Raw genomic sequence first — 12,719 nt, forward strand, 5'->3', positions numbered from 1 at the left:
CCCAAAAAGTAAAGAAAAAATATTTAATAAAAAATAAATAAAAATAAATATAAAAAAATAAAAAAGTTTATAAAAAATAAATACAAATAAAATATTTGAAATATTTAAAAAAACGAAAATTAAAAAACATTTTCGGTTTCAGCCCGACAATTTTTTTTATTTCGGTTACGTTTTGGTAAAAAAAAACTAAAATTCAGAAGGGACAGACTCCATAGACCAGCAGAGCACTGAAGAGCTCCAAATTCAATAATAACTCAATGGCAGAACATATGTTGATTGGTCTGCGAAGGTTCTCATTCATCCGGGTCATGATATATCTATAAAAGACGTTTCACTGGTCATCCCACCAGCTTTCCGAAATGAGAAGAAAAAATTCAAGAAAAAATACAGCAAGTCCAGCTGCCTTGACTTGTTTTTTGCACAGATATATATCTATTGGGATTTGCTTTTTGTGCAGTTGGATCAGTCGGTACATTTTATGTCTGATTTTGCATTTGTCATTTTGTCAGATTCCAGCCTCCCGACCACAGAATTTCATCCATCAAAACAGGAAGTCAACTCAAGGTGAGACCCCCAGTGTTTTTGTTTGAACGAACATATTCATTCTAGATTTAGGTTCCACCTCAACAGGGCTGAATGTAAACACTCTGCTACCTCAGACTCCCATCGGCAAGGTAATTTCGATTAGGTCATGTGACTATTTAAAGAAAAGACCACTAGTGAGACAGTATAACCATACAGGTAATGGTGAGGAAGGCCTAAAGCAGGGATGTCCAAATTGCGCCCCTCCAGCTGTGGTGGAACTACGAATCCCATGAGGCTTTGCAAGATTCTCACAGCCACAGACATGACTCCCAGAGAGAGATGCTTCATGGGATTTGTAGTTCCACCACAGCTGGAGGGCCGGAGTTTGGACATCCCTGGCCTAAAGCAATCAAAAAGCCCTCCAACCGAATGGTCGTGATTTGCATGACTAATCGCTGTCCTGAACTGAGGAATGATCTTATTTTTTGGATATGTGATGAAATGAGACGTACAAATACTTCTCTCTGTTCTCAGAATGCTTTACTGTTCTACAAACTGATTCAGTTGGGGGGGCTTTTCAATTATTTTAGTCCCTTTGCACCATAAGCTAATGGCTAGTTTTTTGTTGGGTCCCAGTCCTACTCCATCAAAGTCATGGTTTCTATACACTGCACTGATGATGACCACTGGACTCTAGAGAAGGGGAGACGTGTTCTCTGGAGTGACCAATCACGCTTCATCATGCCCCCAACTCTGTGAGAACAGTTTGGGGATGGTCCCTTCCTGTTCCAACATGACTGTGCACCAGTGCACAAAGCAAGGTCCATAAAGACATGGATGGGGGAGTTTGGGGTGGAGGAACTTGACTGGCCTGCACAAAGTCCTGACCTCAACTCCATAGAACACCTTTGGGCTTAATTAGAGTGGAGACTGCGAGCCCGGCCTTCTCCTCCAATATCAGTACCTGACCTCACAAATCGTCCAACATTCCCATAGACACACTCCTAAACCTTGTGGACACCTTCCCAGAAGAGTTGAAGCTGTTATAGCGGCAAAGGGCGGAGCCAACCCAATACTGAACCCTACAGACTAAGACTGGGATGACATTAAAGTTCATGTGCATGTAAAGGCGTCCCAATACTTTTGGCAATATAGTGTATATCTACACACACACACACAGCATAATATACAGGACATATACATTATACATGTAACATAATGCACCTGTGATGACTGTCTGTGAGTAATGTCTGAGCGCTGACTCGGCACCGGGAGCTCTCCTCTCTATTACACCTCTGTATACAGAGCACACAATGCTACAAAAACTAACACAAATTTTTTTTTAAATCAAAATTGTACCTACAGATTATAGGGTTAAAAAAAACTAATCAGGGTGAACTACAAATGTTGTTCTGCCATTTGTCCCAATTAAAAAGGCTCTAGAATGATGGTTCCAGTACCAAGCTTCGACCTCCCGGTGTGATCTGCTGGACTGGGCTGTCAGTTTAACATCTCACTCCTGACAGTGCAGGGCACGGCTGGGTGATCCACTGCAGCATGGCGGCCCAATGCGGGTGCCTTGTCTGCCTCTGCCTTGGACCAGCCTTGACCTTACAGAGAAAATAATGATGTTTTAAAGCACTGAACATCTCATTGATCCCCCTTCTCTTCTGACACAGAGAAGAAATTTGTTGCTGCCTTGTATGACTACGCTCCAATTAATAATGGAGATCTCCGGCTACAGAAAGGGGAGAAGCTCCAGCTCCTGTCTGAGTGAGTTCAGTTTTCTGTGCATACACTGGATGGTGGTGGGGGTGGTGAGACATATTGTCATATTTCTTTTACTTACAATCCGATCCTTTGACTATTTTGTTTTTCTTTCTTCCAGTGTCCTTCCCATTGCCTACCATTCTCTTTGTCTTCCTTGGTGTCCCCACATCAAATCTTCCCTTCCTTGCACTCCTTATCCTTTCTCTTATGTCTACTTACTTCCTCACTTTCTACTCCTTTCACTTACTCCACTTTCTTTTATTCCGTTTCCTTCTCTATACTTCTTTACTTTATCTTCCCATCTATTCACCTTACCTTCCACACTCTTCTATTGTCGTCTTGTCTACTTTATATCCTTTGCTATCCAGTAGTTTCCACATCCTTTCATTCTGTCCTGCTCTTTTCCTTCCTTCCATTCTCTTCCTTCCTTTCCTGTAGACAGCAATACATGTGCTCCTCTTTCCACTTTCCTTTTGTCTCCTTTTCTTCTTTCCTTCCATTCCATTCCCTTCATTTCCATTCTGCCCCCTTTCTCTTCCAGTCCATTTTCCACATTTCCTTCCCTTCCATTTTGTCTCTCTTGTACCTTCCTTTCAATACAATGGTGTTTCCTTTCTTCACTGCATTACCACTACTAAATGGAGCTGAGGTGCATAGGAATTAACTCCTCAACTCCATCTAGTGGCGATAGCCACATAGCTTTCTCTTCTGTGCATAAAATTGAATTCCCCTCTATCATCTCGTCTTACCGTATTTACCTTCTCTAACGTTCTCTACTCTTCAGTTCGCTTCCTTCCATTCTGCCCTCTTCCTTTCCTTTCGTTTCTCTCCCCTTCCTTACATCTTATCTTCCTTTCCTGGACTTAACATTGCGTTCCTCGATTTCATCTTCTTTTCCTTCCTTTCTATCTCCTTCTTTAACATGCACCTTCCCTTCCATGAATATCATTATGTTCCCTTCTTTCACCTTCCCTTAACTTCTTTCTCATACGCTGTCCCTTTCCTTTACCTTCCGTTCAATTTCCACCACTTCCATTCTATTTTGTCTCTAGTTTCTCTACGTTCTTTCCCCCTTATGTACCATTCCTACACATAATATTGTGCTCCCTTTTCTTATCTTCCCTCCCATTTACCCTTAGTCTGTCCCTTTCCTTTCTCTTCCCTTCTTTTGCTTTCCTACTACCTTCCCTTCCTTTATTAAACATTATGTTCTCTTCTTTTATCCCCCTTCCCTTTCCTTCCTCTGTTTTTTTCCCTCCTATTCAATTATCGTTTTATCACTTTTCCTTTTCCATTACCTCCCTGTTTTCCTTATTTTATTTGGTCCAATAAACAGTATACTGACTAGGAAAATATCTTGGTGTTATATATTTCTCCGTTTGTTCACCTTTTCTGGCATCGTTCATTTAATCAAACCTCTCTGCTCTTTTCAGCACCGTCGGAGAGTGGTGGTATGCAAAGTCCGAGCTTAGTGGCCAGGAAGGTTATGTCCCCAGTAATTATGTCACACAGCTCAACAGAGTGGAAATGGAAATGTGAGTGTGTTACTAAATGGAATTGTCCTTGCAGAATAAAAAAAAAATCACTGTTTTATAACTATTGTAATTTATATAATAACCTATTAAGGGAGCACAGCTCTGAAAACTGAAATACAACTTACAGTGGGCTAAATCACCTGCAGACTTAAATAGCCACATCAATGGCCTGGAAGTCCAAAAGTATTTTTGGAGGGCTTGAACATGGCTGCTTCTTTAGGACTAAAAGAATGTAGGCGCTGATATAGTAGGCAGTAAGTAAACATTTGACAACAACTTTGACCAAATTGTGATGTCTGGACGACTGGGTCAGAACATCTCCAAAACTGCAGCTGTTGAGGGATGTTCCCAGTCTGCCGTGGTCAGGACCGATCAAAAGTGGTCCAAGGAAGGAAAACTGGTGAACCGGCGACAGGGTCATGGGCAGCCAAGGCTCATTGATGCACATGGAGAGCGAAGGCTGGCCCATGTAGTCAGATCCCATACTGTATCACGACTGTAGAAACAAAAATGGTTTTAGGTGCCCGGATCCCAGATCTCTGGGAGCCAAACCCTGGTTACTTTGATAATGACACAACACAGAAGAGAAAAGTAGGGTTTTTGTTGGCGAGCAGTGTGACAGATCCAATAGACTTTACACCAAATGTGATTATATATAAAAGTGAAACATTTATTAGTTTAACAAAACATCTTTGTTTAAAAAAAGCACATTGGATAATGTGGTTAGAATATAAAAGAAGAATTCGCCCTTAAAGGGAACCTCCTAGTAACCCCCTTGGAGTTCCACCGATGAGGTTCAAATAAACAAAAGCAAGATACATGGATAACAGATGCAGTACTTCCACCATTACATCTCTAATACAAAAAACAGCAGTGAACCCTCTGGTGGAACAAACAAGGTGGGTAAAAGTATAGCATTGACAGTAGGAGTCAAGCAATGCTGGTAAGGCTCAATGCGTTTCGTGCCGAAGGGCGCTTCACCAGGAGCAGGAGGTAGTCTAGAAAAGCATATGAAAATAGCCATATAAATAATTACACATTAAGTCAATACAGTAAGGCTATTGAAAATCCAAAGATGTCGGCTGATCTTACACCCTCAGTGCGTACTCAGCGGATGCTCAGCGCAAGCAGCAAACAATGAGATGGAACGGCCCGTAGTCCCAAGTGGAGGATGGTGTGAGCACATCGGGGGCGCCTATAAATGCTGGGGAGCGTCAATACCAATTATTGTATATATAGGATGGAAGAAATGGGACAGAACTCTAATAGGTCCTAGTGAATAATAGCTAATAAATAATTGCCCATAATTCAAAATCATTAATTACATGAATTGTCCCTGAAAGGAGTTATAAAACTAACATAATTGGCAAAAGGAATTAAATACTTAGATAGGTGAGATGCTATATTCCTTATGAAGGTGTAGTGAAGAAAGAAAAGTGTGGGGAATATAAACCACCACAATGTATCCAAGTAGTATCAAAGAAGTGTGGCCGTCTCCAGCCAAGCACTGTAAGCATCAGCGGTCACGTGCGGGCATATAAGAGGGGGCGTCTGACGTAGATAGTCAGCTGACTAACTAGGGAATCCCAGCCTAGTAGGGTCCCAGGCGGGACACACAGCCAATGGGCGGCCAGTGGGTGGAACTAAATCACTGAGCGGAGATACCGAGTGCCGCTGACAGATGGAAAGAAAACCGGGGACAGGCGCAGCCGGTCGTTCAATTAGAACGGCCATGCCTGCACGTACTGGGGACTAAAGGCGTACATTGATTGTCCGGGGAAGGGCAGCTTCCACATTGGGGCTTGGCATGCAAGAATGAGAGCGCACTGATGGGGGAAAGAACCAGCCAGATCCAAATGACGATTAAACATATAGTAGTGTATCCCACAAGAAATAAAATATATATATTTACCAAAAGTAGTTAGCATATAAAAAGTAATGAATAGCAAATGTACATATGGCATTGATGTAGTCAAGGTAAAGGGAGATATCAAATACAGCGGGGCATAGCTTTGTATATTGAAAGATTTTGATACTTAATAGTATTAATAGAAAAAGTAATAGTACATGGGATACAATACAATAACAGTATACAATGTACTAAGCGCACTTAATTAAACAGATTGTATGTAAAGACACACATTTCAAGCCACAGACATGGAAGAGGCAACAGAGTATAATCCCAAGCGACATTTTTTCTCTTAAAGACCCTATATTTTTATATTACAGACATAAAAAAAGGGCAACAGAGTATATAGAAAAATGCAACAGAATATAGTCCCAATCCAAAGAGGTAGTTGACATAATTAGTTGGTGGTATGTGGAACATAATTGAAGCATAGCAAGGGTTACCCACTAGAGAAGGATGCAGTGGGATAATACAATCATAATTTATTTATAGCGGATAATAAGATTGTATAGTTATAGCATTACATAGAGGACACATCCTGTGTATTTAATAGTCATTTACAAAAATGAATACTAAATAAATAGATAGAAAATTATTATAATAACAAAAGAGAGAAATAGATGTGATGTGTATCCCGACTGTAGCCCAAATTGCTTAAAAAGTTAATGCTGGTTCTGATAGAAAGCTGCCTGAACACACAGTGCATGGCCTAGCCACACCGGTCAGGGTGCCCATGATGACCCATGTCCACTGCCAAAAGTTCCTACAATGAGTATATGAGCAACAGAACTGGACCTCAGAGCAATGGAAGAAGGTGGCCTGGTCTGATGAATTACATTTTCTTTAACATCATGAGGATGGCCGGGTGCGTGTGTGTTGCTTAGCTGGGGAAGAGATGGCACAAGGATCTACTATGGGAAGATTTTTTTTTATTATGCATTCTTTCTTTCTTACTGTATGGGGTGCAGGCTCAACTGGTATTGGCAGTTGTAAACCATGCATGATACAAGGACACCCAGGAACAGTCCGAGCAAGTTTATCCGGCACCTTTATCAGCAAGGCAGCAAAAAAAAACAGCACAGCGAGAGAGAGAGAGAGAGAGAGAGAGAGAGAGAGAGAGAGAAGAGAGAGAGCTCTGAGCATCAATCAACTCACATATAAAAAAAAGTCCTGTGGACCACTGAGACTAATAATGAGGTCTGGAGCTACCAGGTTCTGTAGCATGCAGAGCTAGCAATGGAGGCTTCATCCCACCCAAAGCTCGTCAAAGCCTCTGGGCGCCAGGATCCAGAACACGACCTATTAAGTCAGAGAAACCAAAAGTTTGTTTTCTCCATAACAGACACAAACCTTGTAGCCTCTCACCATGGGTATGTGAGAAACCTAGATGACACATATATACTAGGTCCTGCCACCCAGTACCTCACAATACATTTACATTGGAGGTGATTTATCTATGTAGAGCATTCGCACTTTGCAATATACAGTGTGTATACTGTATGTCTATATTGGCATTATTCTTGAATGAAGGGGATATGTTAGCTCCTGAAACATTATCTTGGATTTCTATGATATAATAAATCCTTTTGGACTTCATATCCATCGATGCGGCGCTCTGTTTTTTTTTTTTTCATATTTCCTAAACAGTAAACACCTGACAGCTCTATCAAGTGGAGAGATGTTTATTATTCACCTGCAGATATCATACATATGTACATTTCTGTCTGCAGATTCTTTTTTAATAACATTACCCGAAAAGATGCGGAAAGACAACTGTTAGCTCCAGAAAACATTCCAGGGACCTTCCTTATCCGGGAGAGTGAAACAAGCCCAGGTACAGTACGTGACCAATACATGATGAATGCTTATTCTGCTGAGGATTTCACATATTCTTAGAATATAGAATTCAAAGCCTCTCTGCTTTTACAACAAAGAATCCAAGGTCTATTAATACACATAAAATTAAATAAACAATACAAATTGCAAAGGCTGAGTACCCTCAAACTCAATCATTTACTTTCTCACTATGAATAGAATAAAATAATCAGCAGCTTTACTTCTCTCACTGAAAACAAATCCAGTGAGACAATCATTACAAGCAACAAGCTTTATTTCCTACTACCTTTACAGTAAAGAGTCCGAGGTTTACAGGTTACTGTCCAGAATCCAATGTTTGTATGCCTTAAAGCAGGGGTTCTTCCCATTACAGACCCTAATGGATTTGGCCAGTATGTCCCGATAGCTTATTTGCCAGAATATCCAAATCATCATAATCACCAGTATGACTTCAAAGGATGTCCATAGTTTGGCTTGACTTCACAGATATGGATTGCTAGAAACAAAACAGCTGCAAGGAAATCATAAGAATTTTACTATATTTAGTTATATAAAAAATGGAAAATTCCCAAATATACAAGCTAGTTGAGATTTTTGATATGTTTTTGTCAGGGGCGTTACTAGAAATCACAGGGCCCCATAGCAAAATTTTGTATGTGATTTCTAGTTACACCCACCTGATAACCCAAACAACCCACCTGAGGGTGACCCTGGAGAGCCCACCATAGAATCTCCTCTCTCACCAGGACCTGCCTCCTCCATCGCTGCCGACGACAGGCCCAGCCTCCTCCTCCGAAGCTTCTGGTTGTCACTGACTCAGCAGCGGCTGTGAGGAGGAACGCGTCGCTGAACACATAACTGACAGGTTGTCAGTGATGTGAATAGCGGCGCGTTCCTCCTCACATCCACCAGTGTCAGCCAGCAGCCTGAGATGCCATAGCGACCCAGGCGGCCCGCACAGCATTAGGGGGATGTCCTGGCTGGGCCGCCTGGATTGCTATGGCGATATTTCTGCCACTGGTTTTTGTGCAATCAGAACATAGACCTGTGGTCCAGTTAGGTCCAGTAACTGACAGTGTTACTTGCATGTCATCAGAAACATCAAGTCTGTTTCTCCATTTTGATTTAAATTTTAATAAAAGCAGAAAATGGTGTCTCAGTTTTTTTGTAATTATTCAGAGGCACATTCCCATACTCTCATTGTTTGGACCCCATATCCCCCATGTAAATATGGCTAGCCCAGGCTAAGATATAGTAGAATATATGTAGCACTAACCCCTGAAAAGGGTGCTGGATTTAGATGGCCTCTCTTGCTTTCCTAATGCTGACCTTCCCTATTGCTGCACCAAGCAACACACAGCCATCAGTCACTATGAAAGGATAGACTTTGTTACCTTCAATCGTCTTTTTGCAAATTTTATTGGCTTGAATGACGTGGGGAGAAGGGGTTAGGGGTAGTGATGGGCTCGGGCGTGTTGCAAGCGCCTCGTGCCGAGCCCGCCAGGAAGCCGTCAGCGCGCAGGGCCAATCACAGGCACTGAGACATGTTCCCCGTCAGCAGCTGCAGAAATCGGGAAATGTCTCAGTGCCTGTGATTGGCCCTGCACGCTGACAACTTCCCAGAGGGCTCGGCACGAGGCGCTTGCGAACGCGCCTGAGCCCATCACTAGTTAAGGGTACTGGATACCCAAAAACAACAGCAAAGATCCCGCAGCCGAACAGCACATTCTCCTGGAATACATTAGAGCCAGACAGGCAGCTATCTTCTAGTTACTTTGACATTAGCCTCAGGCCAATTTAGATTCTGTAGACCCAGATGGGCAACCATCTTCCTGTTTCTTAGGCCTCTGTCACAGGCCAACTTTAGATTCTGAAAAATGAGGTTCAGACCTCCACAAGAACAAGTTCTTATTCTTTTTGGCTTCCTCCCCCGGGGAATAGTCTTGGAGGAAAAGGGACCCATGTGGAGCTGCATCCTCTATAGCCTGTCACCCCAAATATTTATCCTCTTCTTTTGCCCAGATCACTGAAATAAACCCCTCAGTGATGGGTCAAAGCAGAACAAATAGACATATCCCAATACAATGTAACTCACTCTCTCTATTGGAGAACACTCCCCAGAAGAAGGCAGAAGCAATCAATGCCCTGGTCTTAGGGGAAGCCCAACGAACAAAGTTAACATGAAAAAAGCTCAGGCTGGCTTCAGCCTAACTGTACATGCTAAGTTTAGCAAGAGACACTCCATCTTAAAGCAGGGTTCCTACAAATACAAAGCACCTGACATGGCAGTGACATCTTAAAGTCTATACATTCAGAGTAATCACAACATACTGTAACTGTAGGATGAGAAAGTCACACGGTGTTTCCTGAGGCTGAATAGACAGGAAACCACAGCTCTTCACATCTTCCTTTGCTTTATTCAAAGGAAGGTATGCCCTACAATTCGTGTCTACCTTAACAACATCTAGTCAGTGCTATAGGACTGCATTCTATATGTTTCCATAAGTGTCCTCTGATCTCTAACCACACCGCTGTCTGCTCTGACATTATGAAGAGACTTTGAAAGTGCGAGACATTTTCATACTGTATATACTAAATGCATATCATAGATTTAGACAGCCCGGAGCCCACACGGAGCTGTATAGAGCCCGGGGCGGCCATACAGCACGCTGGGGGCTTGAAGGTGAGAGGACAATGGACGCTCCTTGGTTCACCACGGGGGAACTATCTGGCAAAGATCCTTATTCATCTAATGGTTATTCTGACACAATATACCTCTCACCCTTTGCTGCCTATAGTGGGGCTCATGGTCTCAACCTCTCTCCCCCTTGTCTGCTCTGGAGGGTATGATTCAGGTGCTGCGCCTGTACTGGGCTGCAGGGACATACACACATCGATCTGATCGATAACTTCCTCCTCTTGAAAAAGCGCCGTCAAGCGCGAAACTTCGAGACAAATTGTGCTCCTCCACTGTCAGCTATCCTTTACTGCCAAATCCTTGATCATGTGTTCAAATTTATTTTCTCTAATCATGTTTTGAAATCTTATGATATTCGATTATGTTATCTTTGTTACTCAATCATGTTCTGTATATTCTGTACTGTGATCCAAATCATGTTATTCACATACAAGGGATAGCACAGTAATAGAGTGAGCTCTCAGGGAGTTATCAAATTAGGTTGTTTTCATGCAATTACTCCGCTTTTAACAATTCTATACAAATACAAATATTTTCTATAGTCTACCGTTTTGGAAGATGTCAATTGATGCCTAAAAACCCCCAGCTTTCCTTTTCTTTTTTAATAGATTTAGACAAGGGCATGACCAAAGCCATTTCAGACAGTGATACTGCTTTGGGGTCCAAAAGCATAGGAGGCCCAGGTGAATTTTGCAGGTAGCCAAACTGTTTGGAAACTACCTCTGAGGAAAGGGAAATCTGGGAACCTACATAAGGTTGCTTTGAAAGCAATTAGTATTTTGTATCACGAGGAATTCCATTTGAGGGGGAGACGAGAGAGACATGGGGACCCCTTAATGATTTGCTATGAGGCCTCATCCTGCTTAGTTACAGCCTTGGACTCAGATTCTAGCACCATGTTCTTGGAAGAGAGTAAAAAGTGCTTGAGTCTCATAAAGAGGTGAAGCAAGGTTTATGTGAATAACACTTGTGTCATGCGTAGTACTCAAAGATGAAATCTATCCCGCGAAGCAAAGCCACAGACGTGCCGCCACGGAGTGCAGCAACAAATCTCTTAATGAGTCCATCAGTTGTAGAGAGTTGTAGTAATTCCTCAATCACTCGGCTGTTTAGGTTTAATAACTGCAATTAAAGATGGGATTCCTATAAAATGAAAACCTGCAGCTCTCTTCTAAATTCATCAAAAGTCTTGGCTGTCGAACACTTATTTTTTTTTTTTATGGGCAAGTCATGAATCTGCAGCTGAACTACAGATCCTAGTATTCTCTAATTCAGTGGTTCTCAGCCCGTGTAACCTCAGGACTCACATTTGTCGTTGGTCATTGAGTCGCGACCCAAGTCACAATGCACTGGAATGCATGGCTTTGCGGTAACGCCGTTTCAACTATGGGCAGGAGGTGTGTTTTGGGGTGCCATTCAAATGCATTGCTTGTACAACTCCCTTGCACTTCCTGTAGAGGTGCCAGGAGCCAGAATGTGCCGTCACTCCAGGCCAGGCACCTCTACAGGGCACATGACGAAGCCGAACATGGGGTTGGGACCCACTATTGGGTCATGACCCATAAGTTAAGAGCCACCGTTCTAATTAACAGTTATTACTGGGACTTCTAGTTTTATAGCAGCTGTCGAGCTAATGGTTCCCTATCAGTATAGCAATGAATCTACAGTTATAGTTCATGTAAATCCAAACACCAAGAGGCTGATTAATAAATCTTCCGCCCAATGTATAGGTGGACAATTTCCGTTCACATGGAATTTTCATCATCATTTACTGGAGCATAAAGTAGTTTTAAGGAGAACTATGGGGTTAAGGCTTTTCCCCATAGTTCCCCTTAGGGTAACGGGAGGACACAAACTAGCGTCCTCCAGTCACCCTAGGCTCAGCTCGCGGTATACTGAGACGCCGTAGCTGAAGCGGATCCCGACAATTATGCCGGGATCCGCCCAGCTGCGTGACTGACAGCTGGCTGTGCTTAGCTAGAGGCAGAGCCAGCTGTACCCGCCCCCTTCCCCGTCCGATCCGCCAGTGAGCGCTGGCAGATCGGAGCGGGGAGGGAATCCAGCCCCTCCCCTGTCACGGCAGAGCCGTGACAGGATCGAGAGGTGAGCGAACGCCGCTATGTGTTCGCTCACCTCCCGATCTACTGAGCCGACCTGTGACAGTCTCATTGTCACAGGTCGGCTAGAACTATGAGGTGAGTGAAATGCACCTCCCTCATAGTTCTCCTTTAATGTGCAATGAGCTTCATATTTCAACAACATCACTAAGATGCATGTGTGACATATTGTTTTATTATAATTTATAGTTATTTTTAATATTATTATAAGCATCATTGTTATCATATTATTCAGGCACTTACTCACTTTCTGTGCGAGACAAAGACTCAACCCGGGGAGATTCCGTGAAACACTATAAGATCAGAATGCTGGATAATGGGGGGTTTTA

The 12,719-nt window shown here is 42.7% G+C and overlaps 1 protein-coding gene across 1 annotated transcript in view; it reads left to right on the forward strand.

Annotated features, from left to right (window-relative positions):
• Positions 1-533: 533 nt before the first annotated feature.
• Positions 534-12,719, forward strand: part of LOC108800193 (tyrosine-protein kinase Blk-like) — a gene marked incomplete at its 5' end in the record, with an annotated part of 37,379 nt that continues 25,193 nt past the window's right edge. The window contains 5 exons of the mRNA XM_018572151.1: positions 534-564; positions 2,205-2,298; positions 3,729-3,830; positions 7,470-7,573; positions 12,626-12,717. Coding sequence (XP_018427653.1) covers positions 534-564; positions 2,205-2,298; positions 3,729-3,830; positions 7,470-7,573; positions 12,626-12,717 — 423 coding nt within the window. The remainder of the gene's footprint in view (positions 565-2,204; positions 2,299-3,728; positions 3,831-7,469; positions 7,574-12,625; positions 12,718-12,719) is intronic.

This window comes from Nanorana parkeri, unplaced genomic scaffold (assembly GCF_000935625.1).
Source record: "Nanorana parkeri isolate BGI_ZX_2015 unplaced genomic scaffold, ASM93562v1 scaffold1953, whole genome shotgun sequence".
Lineage (NCBI taxonomy): Eukaryota > Metazoa > Chordata > Amphibia > Anura > Dicroglossidae > Nanorana > Nanorana parkeri.